At 31.9% G+C, this 25072-nt stretch overlaps 1 protein-coding gene across 1 annotated transcript; it reads left to right on the plus strand.

Annotated features, from left to right (window-relative positions):
- Positions 1-1323: 1323 nt before the first annotated feature.
- Positions 1324-24273, plus strand: LOC124352967 (serine/threonine-protein phosphatase 5-like). The gene is made up of 11 exons (XM_046802726.1): positions 1324-1506; positions 4878-5119; positions 9244-9391; positions 11853-11974; positions 12810-12974; positions 14906-15011; positions 16910-17052; positions 17944-18031; positions 21304-21523; positions 21791-21872; positions 23755-24273. The coding sequence occupies exons 1-11, from the start codon at positions 1419-1421 to the stop codon at positions 23818-23820; spliced, it is 1470 nt and encodes a 489-aa protein (XP_046658682.1). The 5' UTR covers positions 1324-1418; the 3' UTR covers positions 23821-24273.
- Positions 24274-25072: the final 799 nt, after the last annotated feature.

Genomic DNA, 25072 nt, shown 5'->3' on the forward strand with positions numbered 1-25072 from the left:
AGGATTTAGTTTTTTCGTCTGGTATTTAACTTGTAATTAATGCTTATGCCCTTTCTTACCATGTTTCCAGTTGTCACTGTCCTTGATGTTTCTAGGCGTGTCTAATGAAGCAAACCTCACACTGTAACTTTTATATAAATAACCCTTTCTTGTAATTATTGTCTGAATCGAAACTAAGTAAAATCCATTGTTCACAAACAGCTTTAGAAAATGAAAAGCGTATAATCTATGACCCTGTTTTTTCTTCAAAGGTTGAGTAATTAAACAGCTGTTATGAAACGTGATTGTTTACCAATAATCACGTCTAGCGGATCGAGGTGAGCCAGACCGTTCCGGAACTGGAACCGTTCTGACCTTAACGTTCCAGGCTCGGAACTAGTTCCGCGAAATAGTTCCAGTTCCACGCGTTCCGTTCCGACACTACTTTAAGTTTCTGGCCGATTTCGCTCCGGCACAATAATACTTACGTTCCAATATTTGAATATTAGAAACAAAGTCTATCTGCTCACCTGTTGTTTTCGTGCATTATAGATACATAGTTCTATACAAATTAAACCTTTTGAATGTGAATTCCTAAATATCAATTTAAATTCTAAATTCACTCATAACTAAATCTACCTACAATGTCAGTATAGGTGATCAAAGTGAACTAAACAATTTTATTCAAACAACAACAAACACAATAAGAAATATTTCTGAAATAAAATGAGATTCACATATTGTAAAATAATGATATAAAATGCAATGAATGGAATTGAAATATATATGCTTAGAAGGTTATCTTGAAAACTTCAATAAATATATCTGTTAAAAGAAATTCCATTATTTCAATACTAAAACTTTGCTACTCAATTACTATTGTTGCTCCCAAATTAAAACAGTTTGAAATTAAAGATATATATATATATATATATTTATATTTATTTATTTATTTATTTATTTCTATTTATATATATAAATGCAATATTGCTAGAGAGAAAAACTAGAGCTTTGCGAAAATGTAATGTGGTAATGTTCATTCGTTAATTTTACGGACACTAAAAGTTATAAATGAATTATTAGTTGTAAAATTATAAATTAACAATGATTTGAATATATCAATAAAAATAATCAAGTACAGGTTGCCACATGAAATTATTGTGGAATCCAGAGCGGAACTAGAACATTTACCATCCTAATCGTTCTGCTTAACATTGTATTGTGTTATTCAAATATTATTAATTATTATTGTAAAAATGGTGGATACCGTTGATGAATAAATAAATAAATAACAGATCCAGAACGCCCGGAACTTCTAGGGGGTCCGTTCCGGTTCCGGAACGTTCCGATGGAACTGTTCTAGTTCTTTTGGCACATCTCTACAGCGGATAATGTAAATTTTGAACAGGTTCTATTAACAGTTTTGATAGATTAACATAATGAGTATATCAAGCAATTCTATTATTTCAGAAGCAGATGCTAAGCGAGCTGAATCAGTAAAGGAGGAAGCTAACGTTTATTTCAAAAGTAAGTATACTTTGAAATAGTAAATTTGGGTTCATTTAGGTTATATTGGCTACGAACGCCTACATGTGATTTGCAGTTAAGCCTATTGTGCTATTTTTTATTTTTTCGTTGATGACAATATTTTTAAAGCTTTTAGTTTAATTATGAATTAAAATTGCTTATGGTTAATGATGTTGGCAATATTTTTGAAAGTGCAGTAAAATTAAATTAAATGAATAAATAAATAGGACTCACATTTCTCATAAAAAAAACCATAGACTAGGCCTCTATATATATATATATATATATATATATATATATATATATATATATATATATCCTTGGTTGTAATTACTTTACCTTGGTGGCTGCAGTATAATAAGTGCCCACCACGACAATGGAATCATCAATATTCATTAGTATCGAATCCTCGATATTCATGGTTATCTAAAACTACTGTAACCAAAATGTTGAGCCAAATTACATTATGGGTATTTCAAATTTCAGCATAGTTCAGCTGTTAATATTTTAAAAATTAATAATTTATTGATGAACAAATATCTATCTAGGCTAGCCTATGTATTTTTTTATAAAATGTAACAAACAAAATGGTATAATACAGGGGCCACTAAGATATCCCTGTCTACTACTTGTTATTACGTAATATAAGACGGTAAGTGACAGTTTGTACATACATAGATATTATAAATATAAGAATTGAAAGTTAACCTTTATTAGTGTTTACGTGATGTGAGCTTGATTTAGGTATTATCTCGAGGGATATTTTTCTTATTCTACTGGAAAAGGGGGGGGAAGCACGCACTGAATGGCCAGGGCATTTCTATTGGTACTTTTCCAACATTAGATCACGTTGGACTATCTGGCGCGTGGTCTAAGGTCAGGAAAATACCGATTGGAAATGCCCCTAACCTTTAGTGGCTTCTTCGGCACATCCCCACACTTAATAAAGAAAAACATCCCATGAGGATAACTTTTAACTTTGGTATTTGGTAATGTAAATTATTTTATTTTGTTTTAAATAGTGTAATTTTAGATAATATTGTTATTCCGTAAAATATAAACAGTTTTCAATTATTTATTTTGAATATCTATAGCCTAGTTCAAATGTTTTTACATTTGATAGATTATATATTTTTAATTGATAGTTGATTCAATTGTCGTGGTGGTCGCTTATTATACTACAGCTACATTGGTTATGTAATATTTAAGCTGTATAAGCATAGGTCTTATTATACAGTTACAGTTTGATAAACACTTAGGAGTTAAATAGACAATAGACAAACTTCTTTATTTACATTTTTTTTAGAACAAAAGTGTTTATCAAAAGTTGGAATTAGAGTTGAACTATGAATAGTTGGAATTAGAGTTGAACTATGAATGTAGTACTATATTGAATACTATTTAATTAAAGTATTAAAATTTAAGAAATTAATAGGCCAACTGGTATAGTAATGTTAAATCTAACAGAAGAGTAACCAAAAATGAACATAAAAACTCTTTACTAGTCTCAGTAATACTTTCATCGACAACTAAACGCTGTGCTGGAACTCAGGTAGTAAGTAGACAAAAGGGCTACAGTTCCGTATTGGACCACCAAAACAATTAAAGTAAGGAAACTACCAATAATCAGTATTAAACTTAAATTGTTTTTATATGTTTGTATCAACAATGATTAATAACAATATCAATGTATTTTTAAATTATTATAGGTTAATGTTAATTATACTGAACAAAACATCCAAATATGAATTAAACAAATTAAAATTCCTTTTTTGTTTCCCTTTCAAATAATTTTTTGTTAATTGTAAATATTTCTTTTAGCTTAAATGAATAAAAAACCGTGGGTTTATGCGATAACATTCTTTACAGACATTCAACAACTACTTAGTCTGAAAGTTAGATGTTATCCACTGTTTAGAGTCTGGGGATTCTGTTTTCTTATATTTAAATAGCACCTTGTTTTCATTTTTGATTCTTAACTGTATCCTCCTTCCATACATCACATTTTTGTACTTTGGACCCAAAGCTTGTAGTTTCAATATCTTTTAAAATAAGTTAATAAATATAACAATATATATATATATATATATATATATATATATATATATATCAAATTTTTACCATTGTATTACATATTTAGTGGCATTCATAACTTATTTGAAAATATGTACATCAAATTTTAAAATAGAGTACCTATCTGCTAATAAATATGCAATCATGCTAATTTTGTCTATAAGTCTAATTGTTTTAGTTTAAAAAGGTGTGTTAGGTACTTGATAAAGGACAGACTATTACAAATCAAATTTTGGTACTTTGGGATTATACCGACCACACCCAGACATGAATCGTTATTTCACATTTCGTTTCTACTGATTACTAGATTAGCGTAGAACAATATTTCGTCAATATAAAACAGGAATTGTCTTATCGCAAACACCTCCCCATCCTCAGACAGAGGTCAAAGTCGAGCGTCTAGTAGATAACGTGATTGCAGAGTCTCGCCGCCCCGTTCAGCTGGTGCATCGCTTTGTTGTACTTCCGTGTTTTACCTCTACATTTCTCCAAACACAAAAATTCAACAAAAACAAACATTTACCAAACTAAACTTTTTATTAAAAAAACACTCAAAACTTGTTTTTATTCTTGATCACATTCCGCCACCCAAAATGCGAGTGCCTCCGGCCATCAGCGCGGGCTTCGACAGCACCTTCGGTGCTGCCCCGCGCTGATGTCGACGAAAGAAAAACATCCCTCGAGATAGTACCTATCAGTAAAATATCAAATTCTAGAGGGGCTAATCAGAAATATAAATTGAATTGTAATGGAAAGGCAATGATGTACCGTGCAAATCACGTGATGCCGCGCGCGGCCTGCCGTAATCAGGATTCTCGAGAAAGATAAGATAACAGCGACAACAATACCGATCACAATACCTGGAAATGCTTGTAAGTTTGTAATTTTGTAATTGAAGAGTTGTTTTTTTTTCGTTCTATCATGTTTGTTTCTATAAATTTCTATTTTTGTGTTCTTCATACTGGTGTGGTCGGTATAATCCCAAAGTACCCAAATTTTTGAACCAAACTTAAATAACATACCAAAATTTTCCGTTTGACAACCACAGAGCTCTGAGACATCTGGGCTCTTAGGATTTGCCCGCTTTGGGCTCCTTACAATATTGTGTGAGAAGTGCCAGAAACCCAATATGGACTTTATGTGGCTTTTATTTATTACAGAAAGTTTAGAATTATCAGGTCATTACAACAATGTTTTACATGTTTTTTTATGGATAGTGATAGTGTATGAATTTTGTAAATGAAGATACATATTTTTTTATTTTGTGTTTAATACTAAGTATATATTTAATTTTTCAGAGGGAGACTTCAATAAAGCAATAGAACTGTATTCTGCTGCCATAGAAGTTAATCCCAATGTTGCTGTGTATTATGGCAACCGAAGCATAGCTTACCTGAAAACTGAGTGCTACGGCTATGCGTTAAGTGATGCAACCAAAGCTATAGACATTGACAAGAATTACATTAAGGGTTATTATAGGAGAGCAGCGGCACATATGTGTCTCGGAAAATTCAAACAGGCCCTAAGAGATTTCGAAGCTGTAAGTATAGAATTATGTAATTTAGTTTACTAAAACTTCAACATACTACAGTTAGTAATTTTGTATGTGTTTTGCATATTTCTCTGCAGAATAATTGATATCTTACAAAATACACAGAAATCAGAAAACTCTGTAACATATTCCAAATCTAATTCGGCTTAAATGAAAACTTTCTATTGAAAAATATAATAACTGTCTGAAGTGTTTTTCAAAATACATAAATGAGAATTTTATTTTCATAATTTATTGCTTGTGGTGTACAGTAATGCTAACTATTGGCTGGTTTGTATTTGGGCTGGAACCTAGGTACATACTGTTCCTTTATTCATTTTTGATCATTAATGATGTACATTAATGATCAAAAATGATCATTGTATGTACATCTATTTCAAAAGTTTTTTATTGTTACGTTTTCAAAAAACTAACATTAACAGTATCATAACAAATTATGCTTGTTGATTGATGGAATGTTAGTTCTGTTACTCAACTAGGACATCGTTTTATAATGTTCTAAGTTCATCGAAAAAAGTTTAACCCTTTAAGCGTCATGAAACATTTGACCTGTTCTTTGATAAAGTTACAATTTTTTTAAATTTCCAATGTGTAAAGTTAAATTTATTTTCGCTTCTGTATGTCAAAATAGAGTTATTTAATGGTAAATAAAATTTGTTTAGCCCTTTTTGGATTTCCTAGGCTAATTTTTAACTTTTGAGATTATCGCATTGTAGTTGTCACTAATATTTTTATCATTTATTCAGTAGTATGGGAATGAAACACAGTTTTATATTTAAACATATACTATATTACAAACCAATAAAATTAGAAAAATACAAAAGTAGACAAAGAGTGTTTATTTGGTGGTGGGCTGTCACAACTGACATTCCACGCGTCTCCCGCAAGCCACTGTTATCGCGTGGACTTTGAACCTTCTTATCGCTCGGCAACCTGTAGGACAGCCTTGCAAGGCTTGAATTATGTTTCTTGCTTTCTGACAACATCCTTATGACCGCAGTAAAAATATTAAAAAGTTTGGGGTTGACCAAGTAATTGCTCAGAATTACCAAATCTTCAAATTCCGAATCGTCTGGATTCGCCATTCACACGAATAATGGTAAAAAAAAACACTACATAAATACTGGAAACTGCTGTATATAATATGAATAATTTACTTTAAAAAGAATAGGACACAACAGAAAATTATCGATAACCGAAATACATATGCGTGTACCGAACGCTTCTCACTAACTAACTGACTAGATGCCTTGACGGGAGCTCCCGTCAATGACTTTGTGAAAGGCGCGGGGCAACTCCCGCTAGACAGTGTTTGGCCAATTAGAAGCAGCTGCCACTCCCATTGTAACATAATTCGAGGCAGGGCAACCCGTCTGTATGTCGCATGACCACTAGAACCATCTAGCAGCAAAATATTCAACTAACATAGCAGTAAGAAAATAAAGAATGCAAAAACGCGGATCCACGGCAATAACGTTTTGAGCTTGTAGTGGCCCTCCGCGGATCCGCGTCAATAACGCTGGAAAGGTTAAGCGTTGGGGGCATATACAGATTCAGACCCCATTAACAATAATTGATAATCGTTGTAAGTTGGTAATTTTGTAATTAAAGAGTTGTTTTTACGTTCTATCATGTTTGTTTCTATAAATTTATATTTTTGTGTTCTTCATACTGGTGTGGTCAGTATAGGCCTAATCCCAAAGTACCATTTTTGCTAACCCTCTGACCGATAATAAGAAACTCCCAGAATGATACATTGGTTTTTGTCTTTACACAGCATATTTTTCAAACATAAAAAAATATATGCTAAGTAATAAGTATTTTATATATATAATTTTTTGAGAAACCAGAGAGAAATGTGAAATAATAAAAATAGCAATTACTTGTGGTTTTTTATTTGTATATAAATTGAAAAATGCATATTATAAATATTTTGTTTCCTAAGTTTCACTTCATGTAACTTTCACGTGACTTGAGTTAGTAAGTTACTTTAAATGTACAAAGTATGCACAGTTTTGTAGTGAACAAGAAGATTATAACATATATACCTTTATTTACCAATGTAAAAATGTACAGTATGTACTACTTTTTTTGGTAGTGTGTGTAACCATATTGTTGTTTGATGAATTCTTTGGGCAAGAGGAATATCAGATAATGATGAATTGTTGTCACTGTCACTATCAAATCGTTCACAACCCTACTCACATTCCACTGATTCATAATCATCCAGACCACCCGACAACAAATCTAACAAAGAAATATTATCATGCACTTCATTTGTCAATATATCACTTTTATCATCAGAACTATTATTTTCATCATCCAATAGTTCATGTAATATATCATTTGAACAACAAGGATCGCCCATTGCACTTCACAACAATCAATCATAAACAACTAGGCTACATAATAACCCAGCAACAAAGAAAGTCAAGGCCTTGCAACGCGTGACTAGCTGCATAGTCCGCCAGCTGTATACCGTGAGGCATTTCTATCGATATCATCTGACAACAAGTTATATTACAAATATAAATTATATAAAATAAATTGGTATTTATGAGTAGATGATTTGAATGTTGCAAGTTATGTCTTTATAACTTACATGGTTTCCGCGTAATAATAGCAGAAAGTTGATGAATGTCTATGCTGTCGGTCATCAGCCGGAGGGTTGAACGATAGTTGATTTGAACTTCATCATCTTGTCTGAAGAACCCAAAAACAGCCCTCAAAAAAATATCAACAATTGAAAACAGAATCCATTACAACAGATTGCTCTGTCGCTTCTTACCTGCCACTTCAAAACTTTCAAACTCCACTTACATGTTCCTAAAGTGTAAAGCATCAGATAGCCATATTGATTATGAAGTTTATTATGTCTACTTCCTGAAGACACTAACTCCAGATATTATGAAGATGCCTGACTAAAACTGTACAGTAAATCCTGTGAGATCAGAAGTCAAATCCTAGAATGGGTTCAGATGTTTAATAATAAAAAAAAAGTAACGCTAACCCTGGTATGTAATAAAAGTCATGAATTATGTTGAATAAAAGACTGTAACAGATGCTAGAATTGCATACACTAGGGATAATGAATTCAATTCCAGAAACGGAGAAGAGAATGGTCTTAATGGTGAAAGCTTCCTTACAGTTCACTGGAGGAAAGACATACCACATTTATATATTACACCCATGAACTTGCTGGAACAGGTGTTTGGCCTTTAAATGGGCCCCAGTATTTACAAGAGGAATTTTCATGTTCCTGATCATCCAAAAATCACATTTCTCATAGTTCTGTTCATATCACTTTCATAACAAGCATGTTTCTCATAGTTTTGCTCATACCACTTTCATAATAACCATGTTTCTCATAGCTCTGCTCATACCACTTTCATAACAACCATGTTTGTCATAGCTCTGCTCATACCACTTTCATAACAACCATGATTCTAATAGCTCTGCTCATACCACTTTCATAACAACCATGTTTCTAATAGCTCTGCCATAGCTCTCACTTTCATAACAAGAATGTTTGTCATAGCTCTGCTCATACCACTTTCTTAACAAGAATGTTTTTCATAGCTCTGCTCATACACTTTTATAACAACCATGTTTTCATAGCTGTGCTCATACCATTTCCATGTACTTATAAGTATGCATAGTAGAAGTCCAATTATTTGAGCCGTCTGGTAAACCAAGGCTGTTTTTAAAAATTATCATCAATAATCTTTTTTAATAACACAATTAACTTGAAGATATCAGGTCTGTTTTTCATATGTGGGTTTACTGAACACTGAGGCACTATGTTTTCATGGCTCTACTGGCTCTTGTTCAAACATTAACAGAGTTTTAGGTTAAACATAGAGTATGTGTGTGCCAATTAAAGGTCTGGTAATTGTAGTGGTAGTCAATAAGCTCTTTGTCAATGAAAGGAAGGCGGAGATTATTGTGTTACCACACACTGGTGCTGAACACTCAAAATGTAAACCGGGGGAATTTATTCTAAGTTATTTTGTATAATACATAAAAGTACCAATACATTTGTAATGGCATTAATTAACGTTTTATTTGTTTAATGATATGATATTAATAATGATGCATCTAGTATGTTTCAGGTTGTAAAGGCAAGGCCACAGGACACTGATGCTAGGTTAAAGTTTCAAGAATGCAGAAAAATAGTCAAAAAATTGGCTTTTGAAAAAGCAATTGCTGTTGATGATACAAAAAAATCAATAGCAGACTCCATAGACTTTGAAAGCATGGGTAAGTTTGTTAATATGATAGTTTTGGTTTATGGTACTCGTTTAAAAGGTTTAGCATGTTTTTTATTCTAATAGTCATTTTTATATGTGCACTCTTTTTCCATTTATTATTGTACAATTATGTTAATTTCTCTCGATGGTTTTGGTAACAGTGGAAAATGAAATCCTAAGCAAGAGTTATCTATACACAAATTCTAATCTGTCTTTGTAATGTCAAGAGACTCAGTATCGGTTTAAATATGTGTCATCCATTTTGAGAAGAGCCCGCCAAGTCCTTCTTAAAATTTTGTCGTTTGTCTCTCCGTTCATCCGTGTGATAATTCTAGATACATATAAAAAATCCTAGACACGAAACTTGGGTGCATAGATTTTTTTTATCCAAGGAAGACCTCAAATGGTAAGGTGAATACTTGTTACTTTCTGTCAGGTCCTTCAACATTTGTATTTGTTTATTTTATTTTATTAATTTATTAATGGCAGTGCTATTTTCACAAATAAAACTAACTAAGACGCTGATGCCAAGTCCTGGAAAAGTGCATTATCCACCTCAATATGTAATGTATAGAATGGGTGAAAGTGCCCTGTCTAGTCTGTCAGTATACAATATCAACTGATCCTAAATATAATCATTAACAGTCCAATAATAAAGAAAAGTATGAAGGGACCAAGAGTTTATCGTACATTCTAAACAACATAGCAAATGTGTAGTAATTCATATATCTTATATAAGTGAATTAATATCAACTTTTTTATTTCTATTACATTGTGCACTCTTAATATTTTCTCCTAATTGTTAGGATATGATTATGCAAGTGACAATGACTTGCCGTCTATTTTTTCTATATTTAGTGCCTTTTTGTATTTTTGTTCACAACTTGTGATGGACTTTACATAAACAAAATGTCTATAAAGTGCATAAGATTTTCAAAATTGGCTAAAAATAGTATTTAGTAGTATAAATTTTATTTTATTAAACATTTGTTTAAAATTAAATAGCACTTACTTGGTACTCAGGTATACCTACAGAAAAATATATCATTGTTTTTATAGTTAGAATTACACATCCTACGTTTGTTATCATCAAATATAATTTCTTTCATGTTTTATTATTAACCAATTCAATTAATATCCCAAATGTATGGTTTTGCTGAGCTTCTCATACGTCGGATGACATCTCATAAAGTAATGAGATCAATTAAAGTTTATTTTTTATGTTTCTGAATGGTGCTGTTGTCAGTGTCTCATGAACTAGTAATTAACTGCTGTGCAACAATGTTCATCCTGTGTATTGTTTGGTACTCTGCTGTGTATTCAGACTATTATTTATTTGTTTTCAATACTAGAGAATTATTTGGATAATAATGAATCTAGCAATGAAAACTACACAACAAGTCATAGTGAATGTGTACTACCAAAATTAAAATTATCAGTGAAACATGTAGGTCCAGGCCTAACTGCAAACATTGATCCTCATTCTGTTTTTAGAGATATGCCATTTTAAAATACAACACTTTTAAACTATTTAACTTATACCTTAACCCTCTTAGCAGTCACTAAATTTTCTATTTAAGAAAGGAAAATATAAAATTTATTTATGAAATATGTATGTTAAAGTTATTGTGATTAATCAATATATAGTGTCTGGTTAATATGCATAATAACCAAATTCATTAGTCAAAGTAATGAATTAATCACTTTAACCAGTCATTATAAAGTAATAGATAAAGCATGATTAATCACTTTGACCCACTTCTGTCGGATAATATGTATTATGGCTTAATAAAGTGACAAAAGAAGAATAATATTTGTCACTTTCTTCAATCCACTAGCCATTATATATACCAACTGGAGATATATTTGTATTAGCTTATTTATGAATTTTGCTGGAGAAAAAACTAAAATCTTTTTACAGAAATTGCAACACAATTTACTACTTAAGAAGCATGGATCTAAGTGTTGCAAAAATTGTAAGTTATGGACCACAAATATACTGAGAATATATTACATTTTATATACCACTAAGTATAAGAATGTGTTAAACTCAATCGAAATTGAAGTAGACTAGCAAAAATAAATACTTTTACCGGTTTTACAACAATCAATCAGGTCTCAATTGATTCACCTGAATTAATTGATTCTCTTTAATTAGTTAGCACAATTAGCCTTAACAAAGGTGACCTTGGGATCAAATTGTTGGTGTTTGAATTTCTTTGGTCTCCAATCCAAGACTACACAGAACATCAGTGGCCTAAGCATATTTTAATGCTTTAGGGCTTTTAACACTTGAAAAAGAGGATGGATTCCAATCGTCAAAACTATTTCTGTTCTATTTCTAAACTAGTTATAATTCCGTTAACAATGACTGATGTCTGAAAGCCATGTAACCTTTTTGACGTTTAGTGCTTCAATAAAACTATCATTGTAAAGATAAACAAATGTTTTTATTTGAATTTTTGTTTCAGCTATCGAAGATGAGTACAACGGACCTGCTTTAGAAGATGGAAAAGTAACGTTAAAATTTATGACTGATCTATTAGAAACATACAAAAATCAAGGAAAATTACATAGGAAATATGCCTACAAGGTAAAGTGTAATGTCAGAATTTATTTTGTTACTTTTTAGGGTGATTCACTAAAAGCATTAAAAAATCTTGTTATTAAAATATGTTTTCATAAGGACAGATAAACCTTTAAAATTTTGATTTAGAGCTATAGTTGTAATTTACAGTTTTCATATCAAGTAAAGTTAAAAAGTTTCATTTAAAATATTTGTTGAGTATAATCATGTATCATTCGTATAATTTCGTTACATTTACAATATTGGCTGGATTTACGTTTGGTCTAATATTGTTTAAAATATTTACAAATAAGTCAGAAGAAGTAAAATTTTCAGCTGATAAAGGACCATCATGTACAGACCCCCACCCTATGGAGTAAATTAGGACTATTACTTATTATCACATATTGTATCTGTCCTTCTTGAAATCTTTGTCCAAGATGAGATCAAATCTGGGATTATTTCCACCCACAAGGTGGGTACTCTGCACCACTGGTTGAGAGTTGAGAGTACACTAGTAGCTAGGTAAAACTCTCTGAATCCAGATTATTGGGGTTGGCTCAGAAAGTCACGATTCTTGTGAAGCTTATAAAAAAACAAGACACCCATAACTCATGGCAGTATCTGTTCAACATTCTGGTTGAGGTGAAGTTATGGGTGTTGCAAAAAAGTGCTACTGGACAACTATTGGGTTGTTCAAAAATAAGTGAAACCCTTAGCTTAGGTTTTACTATACAGGTATAAACCAGATATAAAATGCACTCTTTTGGGATACCATAATTTTTAACCTGTTCAATATTTTCCAAAGTACTTTGTGATTTTCCACCCCATTCCATTCTAAAAGTGAACTGTTTTGCCATAGATCCTGCTGGATGTGAAACAGCTGTTCATGAGTCTGCCGTCATTGGTGGAGGTGGTAATCGGCGATAATGACAAATTCACGGTCTGCGGTGACATTCATGGACAGTTCTACGATTTGATGAATATTTTTGATCTCAACGGTCTGCCGTCAGAAACAAACCCCTATGTATCCTTTCTCAAGCTTAATATTTTTATTGTGGCTGTGAAGTATAACTTGGTTTAGTATCCACACCACCTTTAACCTTTAGCTAAGATTTGTTATATCTATTCAACTACAAGGGTCATTTTAAAACTAAGAACTGTTCGCATGCATGATGATATTCATGCATGGTTAGTCACTTTAGGCTAGTTCCCCATTTGGGAGTGCAGATGGCCGAGCGGCCTGACATTGGACTTTTGAGTCTTAGTTAGAGATAGCTACAAGGATCATGTTAAAACTAAGAACTGTTCGCATGCATGATGATATTCATGCAAGGTTAGCCACTTTAGGCTAGTTCCCCATTTGGGAGTGCGGATGGCCGAGTGGCCTAAGACGTTGGACTTTTGAGTCTGAGTTAGAGATAGCGCAGGTTCAAATCCTGTCTATGACTGTAGCACTTATCAGTACCATAGATTCCTCGCACAGGCCAGTGGTCCATGAAAACTGGCATAATAAGGCTCAAAAGGGGATTGGCCTCTTCTTAAAAAAAACTCCCATCATTACATTTCATATCTCTGCTGGTGTTAGTTGTGTGCTTATACTGTTTTGTTTGTCCTAGTGGCAATCAATAATTCTGCCATGTGTGAGGTGTGCTCTGATATTACAGTTTTTAATACCAAAACAATTTTGTTCTGCTAAATTTCACCTGGCATTTGTTAAAATTGTAATGAGTGATGGAAATGTGTGTAAATGATGTAGATTTTTTTAGTGATGAAGAACAAATTTTCATGATGAAGACAGATCTTACTGGGCTACTGACATTGCCCAACTATATTGTTGCAAGACCCAGATACAACATGGCAACTTTTATTGAGAATTACTTAATCTTCCACCACACAGCCGTGACTCGGTGCCATTAGACTTACATTTTTTTCACAAACTTAATAAATTTCTTGGTGGAAAGCAATTTAAAAGCGATGACATTTTGAAAGATAGTTATTAACTAGGTGGTAGAGTTATTTGATGAAGGGTTCCAAAGTTGATACGAGTTAAGAAATGTTTAACCTCTGACACAGTTGTTTTAAGAGTGTACAGTGGCCCTACAGCATGTTGTTTAAAACATAGAGGTTTAAGTATTTTACCTAATTTTAAATAGTCGTAACAAATCCCACAATATATTTATAAATATATAATTATTTTGTTAATTATAAGTATTGATTACTGTCCGACAACAATGAAACATATTCCATCCAGCGATTGATTTTGCTGTTCTAAGCTGTCATTTTTACAACATATTACAGCTTTGAGAAAACACATCACAACCTCAAACACAGTTTTTATAGAACATTGAATACCCACAAAGACATCCCAGTAAACAAGTCTTGCTGCTTTGTTTATTCACACAGCTATAACCGCAATCAGCTGACTTTTTGAGTATTATCAATATTCAGCAAATTAAAACAATTAGAACAAAATACAATACAAAAATGTGTTTCTTGTTTTTTCTACAGTGTTCTCTAATGTCACTTGGTTGCAATTTCAAGAATTAGTCACAATTTAAAAATACATGACATGCTGATAACACATAATATTATACAAATATCTAACCGCATAATGCGGTCATAGATCACCCCCATCCATATAACAACAAACTGTAATTATGGGTTAATAGTGACCAAGTTGAAAATTAAAAAACGTAATTATATATTTGTTTCTGATCCTTTTTATTTTTATAAATAATGTTTATTTTACTTCGTTATAACAACTTTTTAAATTACTCTCATATATGCAGCCAGCTTATCAATGTAAATGGATATAAACATATAGTGAATAAAAATATTTATCAAGATAAAGTTTTACCATTATATGTAAAGAGAATTCTGTATTGAAGTTGTCAGGAAATTAAAGAACTTTACCACTTTATATATATGTATGTATAAAACTTAACAGATCTGCAGCTTTTTAATGGAGACTTCGTTGACAGAGGTTCTTTTTCTGTGGAATGTATCTTTGTTCTGTTCGGATTCAAGCTTTTGTATCCAGATACATTTTATATGGCAAGAGGTGAGTAAAATATGGCTCTTAAGATTTTATTTTAAGTTTTGTTTAGTTGTCATGTAACAATTAGAATTTTTCATCTAATTTTAACCCTTTGAGTGCCGCGGCGCTTTGCTATATGGTATGCATAAAATGCCGAGTAAAAATGCCTGATTCTGCAAGGGTCTGTTTAAAAATTCATAACAAAATTATTTATTGGTATAATGTCCTGGGTTTTTGTTGTTGTTTAAATAAATACATTTTTTTATAAATATAATACACTTATCTCTTATTTAACGTTTTGATGCCAATAAAAAAAAACATTATGAGCAAAAACTTTTTATTTTGACACAACTTTGTGTTATTGAAATATTTTATTTTTTCACTTGTAGTTATTCTATCTTATACTCCATTTACTTCTCTACAAAAAGACATATAAAATCTTTTTTTTTATATTTATAAATAAAGTTTGGAAAATAAATATGAAAATATGAACCACTACAAAACTAGAAATGTTCTAACCTAACCTAACACTCTGTGTATTATCTACACTGCTAATGCTTAAATCTAATGCCTGCAATACTAGATCTTCATTATCAGCAATGTTTTTATGACTCATTGTTAACCCATTAGCCTTGTATCACGGAACGGTTCCGTGACAAGTACAGCGCCATCTAAATAATTTTTTTTAACCCTTTTTTCAACCAAATGTTAGTATAAATTAGACTAATATTGTTATAACACATAAGAAAACTGCAATACTACAATTAATTGAAATTTAAATGAATAATAAGTTACTATAAGAATATAAGTGTACTACAAGAGAAAAAATCAATATTCTTGGAATTTTCAGTATTAAGAAAAAACATTTATTCTGACAAACTATGCATATATATATATATATATATATATATATATATATATATATATATATATATATATATACACACACACACATATTCTAGTATTGCTAGGTAGATAAATACATTTCAAATACAACAAAAGCAACAATGGGGTATTTTATTTTATATTATTTGAGTAAAAAAACTTTTTTCATTTAAAAAATTCCAAAACTTTTAGTTTAAACAGCATTATTATTTTTAAAATATGACCAAATATATCACTATCTATTTATTATTAAAGCCCATTTCATGTTAATCCAAAAAGATATAAAATATAACCAAATAACTTGAAAAATAAATTTTTTATAAACATATAAAAAAAACTCTTACGTTTTTAGCATTTTTAATAGGATAACTCCAGTTGAGCTGATAGTAAAAATATGTATAAGCCAATGGGTTAATAAATATCACTGAACAAACACAAAAACTATACAAATATATTTAGTAAAGTACTAGCTGCTTATGATCACCGTAACTCACGGCCAAGTCATTGTTCTACTTACACACAGACTAGAACAACATACATAAACGAAATAATTTGAAGATAACACTACAAACTCATTTACACTTAAAAACTTTCAATATTTACAATCATTTGTGAAATAAACACCAGCACAAACAAAACATGTGATCCTCGTCTGCATAGCAGTAGATTCTAAACTCGACTGACACCCTCACTTTACAACCGCCATAAATATCAGTATCTAACCAGAATGCAACAAAACCTACATCAAAAGTTACATTGAAGCCTTAGGAATGCGTATGTATAGTCATTGAGCCAATTTATATAAATACTATGTAAAATATAAGCGTTACTGCAGAAGTCGCAAATAGCAATTCTGGCATTTCTTGCATATAATGCAGGATCACAAATAGCGATGCTCCGGCACTCAAAGGGTTAATCTAATATGATAAACAAAAATCAGTCACAATTTTGTAAACATTTTGAAACAAAACTTAATGTAACTCAAAATAACCTGTAAATGACAATCTTAAATTAAATACTGTTTTGTGTGGGAACAGGAAACCATGAAAGTCAGACAATGAACCAGATGTATGGGTTTGAAGGCGAAGTGAAAGCCAAGTACACCTCGCAGATGGCTGAATTGTTCACAGAGGTGTACAACTGGTTGCCCCTCACACACTGTCTCAACAACAGGGTTCTGGTGAGTTCTCGTGTAATGGAAGTTGTGCTGTTCTGTAGGTTGAGTTTTTAGCAACTGTATCCATTATGTCTTTTAATCCTAGAACTGGCCATTTATTGTTTTCAGTGCAGACATCTATTTTGGCTGATTTTTATTTGTACTCTTTCTAGATACGTTGATGTTACCCAAAAGTTTACTTGCCAGTTTACAAATAATTGTTTCACATTTCAACTATTACAATTGAACAATTTATCACTGTTTCTTCTTCCTCTTTTAACGGCTCCCTCGCTGTGTGGAACACTCCACTACTAAACTGTTCACTCACAGTGTGAGCCCTCCTGGGGATTATATAACCGTAGTGTAACAATTAATTAAATGTTGATCTGTGATATAAAAATTAATAATGTAACGTTAAATTGTACAAATGTTACTACGTGCACCACTGCTGCTTATGTATGTGCATAAAAGACAACGTTACAAACATTTTTACATTTTCTTGTGGGAATCTGTTGTAGCAGAGTTGTAAAACTAAAGAATTGTGATATAAATCAGGCAATATAAATTTCCAGGAGACTACTACTAGACATGATAAAGAGAAAGGGTCAATAAACGCATTGCAATAAATGGTGTTGAGTAGACGGTAAAATACCTGTTAGCTGGACTCCAGTTCCACTTGCCACAGTCACCGCCCAAATAACATGTCAACAACTGGCAAACTTATAAATAAATCTTTAGACTCATTATTTTTAATATTGCCAAATAATCCCCTTCCTAATACCAAAAGTGTGGTTTATGCTGTAATAGTAAATATAAATGAATAATACTGTAGTAGTGTAAAACATCACCTCTGAATGTAAAGTTCATTTTTCTACAATTTTATTTTATCTAATCTATTTTATCTTCTTATTCCAGGTAATGCATGGTGGCCTATTCTCTAAAGACGGAGTAACACTGGATGATCTTCGTAAAATTGACAGGAACAGGCAACCTCCTGAAGAAGGTCAGTATTAGTATACCCCTTGTATTTATTTTAAGAATATTTTTTGTGAAAAATATATTGTTAGCAAACCAGTGGTTATACATGTGTATACAGTATAATATATTATGACAGTTTAGTATATTTTTTATTTATTGTTTCAAGTATAGAAAAATGATACTTAACGCTAATAACTTATGTATTTTACCAGGGTTTGATACCTTTCAAATCATTCTGCAGGACGAAGACCAGAACTTTTTGAACAGATTTTTCAATCAGTAAAATGTTTCCCTAACAACTCGTATATTGGACCACGTAAGGGAAAGTTTTTACTAATGCCAAACTTGCTTCAAAAATTCTGGTCTTCATTCTGCAAAATGTTGGATATTTTGCTGTTCCATCTGTATGTTGGACGGCTTCCCAGATTGTAAGTACTTTACTTTTACTTCATTCTTAGCCGGTCTACGGTGTTTCTTATTGGTCCTGTGATCGCACCATTCTTAGAAACTAATACATTACAGCTGCAGACGGATTATTGTCTGCTGGTTTTTGTTGTTGTCCGTTTCCTAGCCTATTTTCAGATGCGTTCACATCAAACACCTAATATATTGATACCGAATTTTTTCTTACCGATTTATAAGTTACAGCTGAATTAGAGAATGACAATGATTTTAATACCGACAAAAATATACAAAGTTATGTTGTCCAACACTAGAAAATGTAACAGACAATGACAGTGATGATAGCCTAAACTTAGGCTTAGGCTCAACAGCAAATGGTGGTGATGAATTGCACAACAGTTGGCTTGTTTATGAAGGACCTCATTTTCTTTACACATTGTTAGGTAGGAAATTACCTATTACATGTGAACGCATTAATTATTAGTTCCTTTGAATCCTGTGCGATCACAGCATAAACCGAAAACATCACAGATCAGCTGAAAATTATGTGACATTATTGCAAAGTTGGATGCTGTCTGACATATGAGTGGTAGCTGTAAAATCGCAATGGGGGGACATCTGACATACGTGATGTGTGGGTTAATTGAATTGAAAAGAGTACTTTTTCTTCCAAGGGTTGGTAGACAAAAATAAAACTCTGTGCTCATTGTAAATTTATAACTGGAAGCACTTTCATTTGCAATTTGTGAAAACGTGTACTGGATATCACGTCCCTAAAACCCAATTGATACATCTAGTTTTAAAGCCAATAACACTAAGTTTTAAAGCCACCCTCCCTAGTCACATGATCCTCCACAGAGAATTGAACCTATAGTCTTAAGTTGTCCGGTTATCACTATCTCTCAACATATGAGGTTAGTAAGATCTTTGGCTGTCCAGATATAAGCAACAATATTAGTCATGCATACAGTGTATTGGCAAGTATAAATCGATAAAAAAGAAACTCGTGTAGGATAATGGGTAAAGAATAAAGATTGATGTTAAAGAATTGTAATTTTTGCATCAGTGTCTATTTTATTTGTTAATAACTGTAGACTAACAACGAATAAAGATGTTTCTGGTTTAAAATTGAAAGCTGTCCAATAGAAATAAAAACTGTATTTGTTGTTGATGACTACAGAGTTTTATGAGACCTCATTTTGAAGAATATAACATATCTTAAGACATCTATTGATATAGCTCAATATATAGGACATGTTTTTATACTATAACAATATTAAAATTAGTTGTATGAATAATTTCCATATGATTTATAGAGTCGTAGTGAAAATGCCTTAAGCATCTTTTAAATGTTAAGCTTTATCTCACGGTCTAGTACTCATTTAAAATCTGAACTTTCATAAAACAGTGTTAGAAAAATTATGCGTAAATGAGCTTGTCAACAAAGGTTTCAACAGTGTTGACAATAAACAACAACAGGTGATAATGAACAAAGTCAGCAGTGACAGAGTGCCTATTACATAATCTTATGGTAGTACGTCAAACAATATTTTACATGCTGTGATTATATTTTATTCTGCAATCCAATAAGCTTAAACATTAAATTGAATTCTTATAAGTACTTTGATATTAAAAATATACAATTTCTAAATTTTTACAGATATTTTGTTAATTTTCAATATTTATGTTAAAAATTTGTAAGTAAAAATATAGGAAGCTGAATAGAGAGGAATTTGGAAATGAAATTCAGTAGATGTTTTCTTTTAATTACATATAGAATCTGAAATTTTCATCTACTGTGTCATCCTATGTATTAATTACTATAGTCACATTTGTTTCTATACTTATGCACCAAGAATTTGACTATTGTCTAAGTTTTCCAGTTCACACTATGTTAAAAAAACTCCTAACACAATTAAAATCTTGAGATATATCTAATTCACTGTGGAGATCTATTTTATGTTAACAGATGTTTAACCGTAATTGATGGTGCTCAAAGATCTGTACTTGTCTCCTAATTTTTACTCTAAATTAATTGTGAAAGCATCCTCAGAGGGTTCACTTCTGGCTGATTTATACCTTCTAGTTGAACCCACACTGTGTACAGCAAAAACTGATGTATCACTTAAATCTGGGCATTCTTATGGATGTCCAGGAGCGGCAAATTACTAACTGCAAATGTTGAGATTCTGGGGCGCAAGGGAAATTTGATATGTGTAGTCTACTGCGGGAGATGACTGCTGGAGTTGGTAGGGCTTGTTCTCTAAGAGTCAAAGGTTCTTGCCAACCTAGACATAAGCGTGTGCCACCCCACTGCCTGCTTTGACTGGAGAGGCTGGTTCATAGCTGGCTTTCCCTTCACATGAGGAGGCACTAGAGATTAGTGCCCTAAATTTTTCCTCATGAATCTCAACAGGAAGCAACCCCTACCCCCAACCTTACCCATCCAGAATATCCTGTCACTCTGGAAGCAGCACAAAGGTCTTAATAGGACTAGGTGGAATTTTCTAATCTTCTTGTCCTAAGAGAACCAAAAAAATTGTGAAAGCACAGCAATATAAAATAACATGAAACTTAAGACTTCTATTTCAGAAAAAAATACGCAACAATGGCTTTTACTGTGTTTTAAACATTTCCACACTATCTTTTATCAACCTTGGTTTTATTATCAACAGTAAGGTAAGTACAGTCATCATGTTTTCTACCAAATCAAATCAAATTATTCTTTATTTTCAAGTATACAATAATTACAATTTCAAGTTTACTATTATGAAAATACCGCCACATGGGCCAAGGAACCACAGGCAACCCTTGGAGGTGACTGTACTCACTGCATTTTTGTAAAAATTTCTGTTGTTATTTATTACTGACACTAACATTAGTATGATGTTGCAGGACTGATGTGTGAGTTGCTGTGGTCGGATCCGCAGCCTACGTATGGACGTGCTACCAGCAAAAGAGGGGTGGGTGTTCAGTTCGGTCCTGATGTCACAAGTAACTTCCTCAAGACCAACAAACTTGACTACATCATACGCAGTCATGAAGTCAAGAACGATGGTTACGAGGTCGCTCATGATGGAAAGTGCATCACTGTTTTCTCAGCTCCTAACTACTGGTAAGCCCCTTACTAAGCTCGTATTGTTATCTGTCCAATCTTTTAATAGAAAGGCCAAGGTTCACGGAAGAACTTTACTGATTTTTGGCCGAAATGTCAAGGAACAGCAAGGTTGTTTTTACAGTTAGTTTGTTAAAGACTTTATTGCGTTCTGTCTAGTCCATATTCCGTTGTATCAGCTTATTGTTCTATACAAATGTAAGGTATGTATATTTGTGTTGGCTCAGGTATAACTTACTGTAATGTTACTTCTTTGTAATTTTTCAGTGATTCCATGGGCAACAAGGGAGCATTTATCACATTGAAAGGCAAGGATATGAAGCCGCAATTCACAACTTTTGAAGCCGTGGTAAGTACTTATTTATCTCTCTTAATCTCTGTTATTATAACATAATACTCAGAACCTTTGTTTATTTTAATCTATTCTGTTTTTATGTTGTTAACCTTTTCTACTTTAAATTTCAGATGTCAACCAACATTAATTTTCTGCATTTTAATGTTTATTTCTAGCAGTATCATTTTTCAGCAAATAGTTTTTTGTTGATATAGATGTTGAATAGCAACATATATTTTGTCTATATTGTTTTAATCCATTTATAACAATTTTTGTAATTAATGTAGCAGTTGAGACACCATGTTGTAACATACAAGAGTGGTCTGAAAAGTTTCCGACCTCAACATCAAGATGGCAGCACTCGTAAATAAAAGCTACTGGATATTGTTGATCCTTCTATTGACAGTTTTCATCAAATTTTCAGCCATTTTTGATGCACAGTTTTTATTTAACAGTCGTTTGAGTGAGTTGTAAGGTTTTTGTGTGAAAATGGACAAAATCGAGTATTGAGCTGTCATTAAATAATTGTTTTTGAAAGGCAATACACCTTTACAAATCAAAGAAGAGTTGAATTCTGCATGTGGGGACTACATACCACCACCATAATTTACCACTGTGAACTATTGGGCTGCTGAATTTAAACGTGGCTGTAAGAGCTTGGGAGATGAACGTTCAGGACGTCCAATTACTGCAACTACCAACAAAAATATTGCCAAATTTAAAAAAATAGTGCTAGACAACCGCCGAATTAAAGTGGGAAAGTTATCAGAGGCTATGAACATGTCCAAACAACGTGTTTGTCACATATTAGATCAACATTTAGGCATGAGAAAGCTGTCCATGCGTTGGGTGCCGTGTTTGCTCACGTTAGACCAAAGAAGTGTTCGAATGAACATTTCCAACACTGTTTTGGCGCAGTTTAGGCAAAATAAATCCAAGTTTTTGCCCTGTTTAATTACTGTAGATGGAACTTGGATACACCGTTATATGCCCAAAACAACAAATTCAGTCCAAACAGTGGACTGCAGTGTGAGAACCGCAGAAAAAGTAAAAGCTGTTTTTTTCAGCTTGGAAAGTGATGGTAACTTTTTTGGGATAGTCATGGAATTATTTTTATACATTATCTTTAAAAAGGAAAAACATTACAGGAGCATACTATGCATCATTACTTGACAAGCTGAAGGCAGAACTTACGGAAAAACAGCCACATTTGCGGAAACAGAAAATCCTGTTTCATCAAAACAATGCACCATCTCACTCAGCGGTTGCCGTGGCGAAAATCCACAAATTACGGTTTGAAGTCTTGTCCATCCACTTTACTCACCAGATCTAGTCCCAAGTTACTTTTTTTTGTCCCCTCATCTAAATATTGCGCTCGGACAACAAAGATTTTTGTCAAATAAATCATCTTTGTTTTTCTGCAGAGAAAAATGCAGAGTACTATTTGGATGGTTTACAGAGATGGGAGCAATGCTGGGAAAAGTCTGTAGAGTTACAAGGAGACTATGTAAAAATATAAAAGAATTTCAGACAAAATTTCTTGTATCTTTGTTAGGTCGGAAACTTTTCAGGCCATCCTTGCATTTGTATTGTTGTACTAGTGTTTTTACATTACTATTATTATTTGAAAGTTTTTATTTAATTTTAGTGATAGATAAATAATTGATAGATGCTATATAAATATTGTATCTACAACTTATTGAACTTAATACTCAGTAATAAAAGTAATTGTTGTAGGAATGTTATAAAGTAAATGTTCTATAAAGGTTGAATAGAAGGAACTACAAATAGTTTAATATTGCTTTATGCTACAACCTAAATACTAGTATATTGTTTTATTAATATTATAATATTCTTGGTAGTACAAAATTCTAACACTATTTTCTCTCTGTTTCAGCCTCATCCTAATGTAAAGCCCATGGCGTACGCTAACGCATTACTTAATCTACCATTCTTAATGTGATAGTGGTACATGAACTTGTACATTGTTGTTACCAATAGTTCAATTTTCAGTGACAGTTTTAGTTTTCATCATATTTTGTTCATATGTTCAACACAGGTGGTTAAAAACTAAATTAGATTGAGTAATCTTCCAATTGTTTCTTTATTTATTTTTGTACTGAGTACAAACAAGTTTCTTGTTAAGTTAATGGTGTAAAAGACTAATATACGTTCAGTATAAAAGTCTTGAAAAATACATAAATTGGCAATTGTTCACCTTTTTGTATCTCTTTAATCGGAATGCCAGCTTGTTATTTTATCATAATATATTAGTCTATTAAATTTTATATAAAAACAAAATAAAATTGTAAAAACATTGTAGCAGTAATCACAGCTAGAACAAATGTTTTGTACACTTAAAAGTGAAGTTTTAATTACAGAAAACGAATAAAGAGCATACTGTTTTAGTCCTATATTTATTCCTCAAAATATTATATTTTATTAACCCTTCAATGTGGGGATTTCCAAGACCTCTAGTTTGTGTGAGTTTTATTTGCTAATGAGCGTATAATGACATGTTTATGCTATATTTAAATTAAGTATAAATAGTGCAGAAATGTTGAAAAGTCAGAAATAATGAAACCCCAAACATTTTTCACATTATGCAAAAAACAACTAACTTTCACAGATAGACCTAGGCCTACAACACTCACAAACACACACCCACTAAATCAATTTTGTTATTTTTTGCACTTACTGGACATTAGTATAGTATTTAGACCAAAACTAATAACCTGTACTTTTGTCAGAAATCAGAAATTTATTGTCATGTAACATTACACAATTATTGTAGTAGATAAGATCTACAATGAACAGGTGACTCGTCAATATAATTTAAAATATACTTATCCTTTAAAATAATGTATAAACATAATTAATCATTCATTCATGAATAATCGTTATTTAATCACACAAACAGTGATCCAGTATGTTTTTATATATATATATATATATATATATATATATATATATATAAATTTCACTGTATTTATTTCATCACTCATTATTTTTAAATGTGTTTTATGTTTTGTAAATTGTTTTATTTTAGGGTGAGAATAGCTACATCTAGCTTTTAATTTTAATATGAATAACATTATAACCTGTACCTGAATAGTTAGAATGTAATGTTTCATGTGTGTTTATATATGTATATATATATATATATATATATATATATATATATATATAAAATAATTATATATATATATATATAA

Source organism: Homalodisca vitripennis, chromosome 1, assembly GCF_021130785.1.
Source record: "Homalodisca vitripennis isolate AUS2020 chromosome 1, UT_GWSS_2.1, whole genome shotgun sequence".
NCBI classification, from domain to species: domain Eukaryota; kingdom Metazoa; phylum Arthropoda; class Insecta; order Hemiptera; family Cicadellidae; genus Homalodisca; species Homalodisca vitripennis.

Bases quoted from the DNA above. Each gene is read 5' to 3' on its own strand.
- LOC124352967 (XM_046802726.1), top strand. From the start codon at position 1,419: ATGAGTATATCAAGCAATTCTATTATTTCAGAAGCAGATGCTAAGCGA. The intron at 9,392-11,852 runs GTAAGTTTGTTA...TTTTTGTTTCAG, and splicing joins CATAGACTTTGAAAGCATGG to CTATCGAAGATGAGTACAAC. The intron at 17,053-17,943 runs GTGAGTTCTCGT...TTCTTATTCCAG, and splicing joins GTCTCAACAACAGGGTTCTG to GTAATGCATGGTGGCCTATT.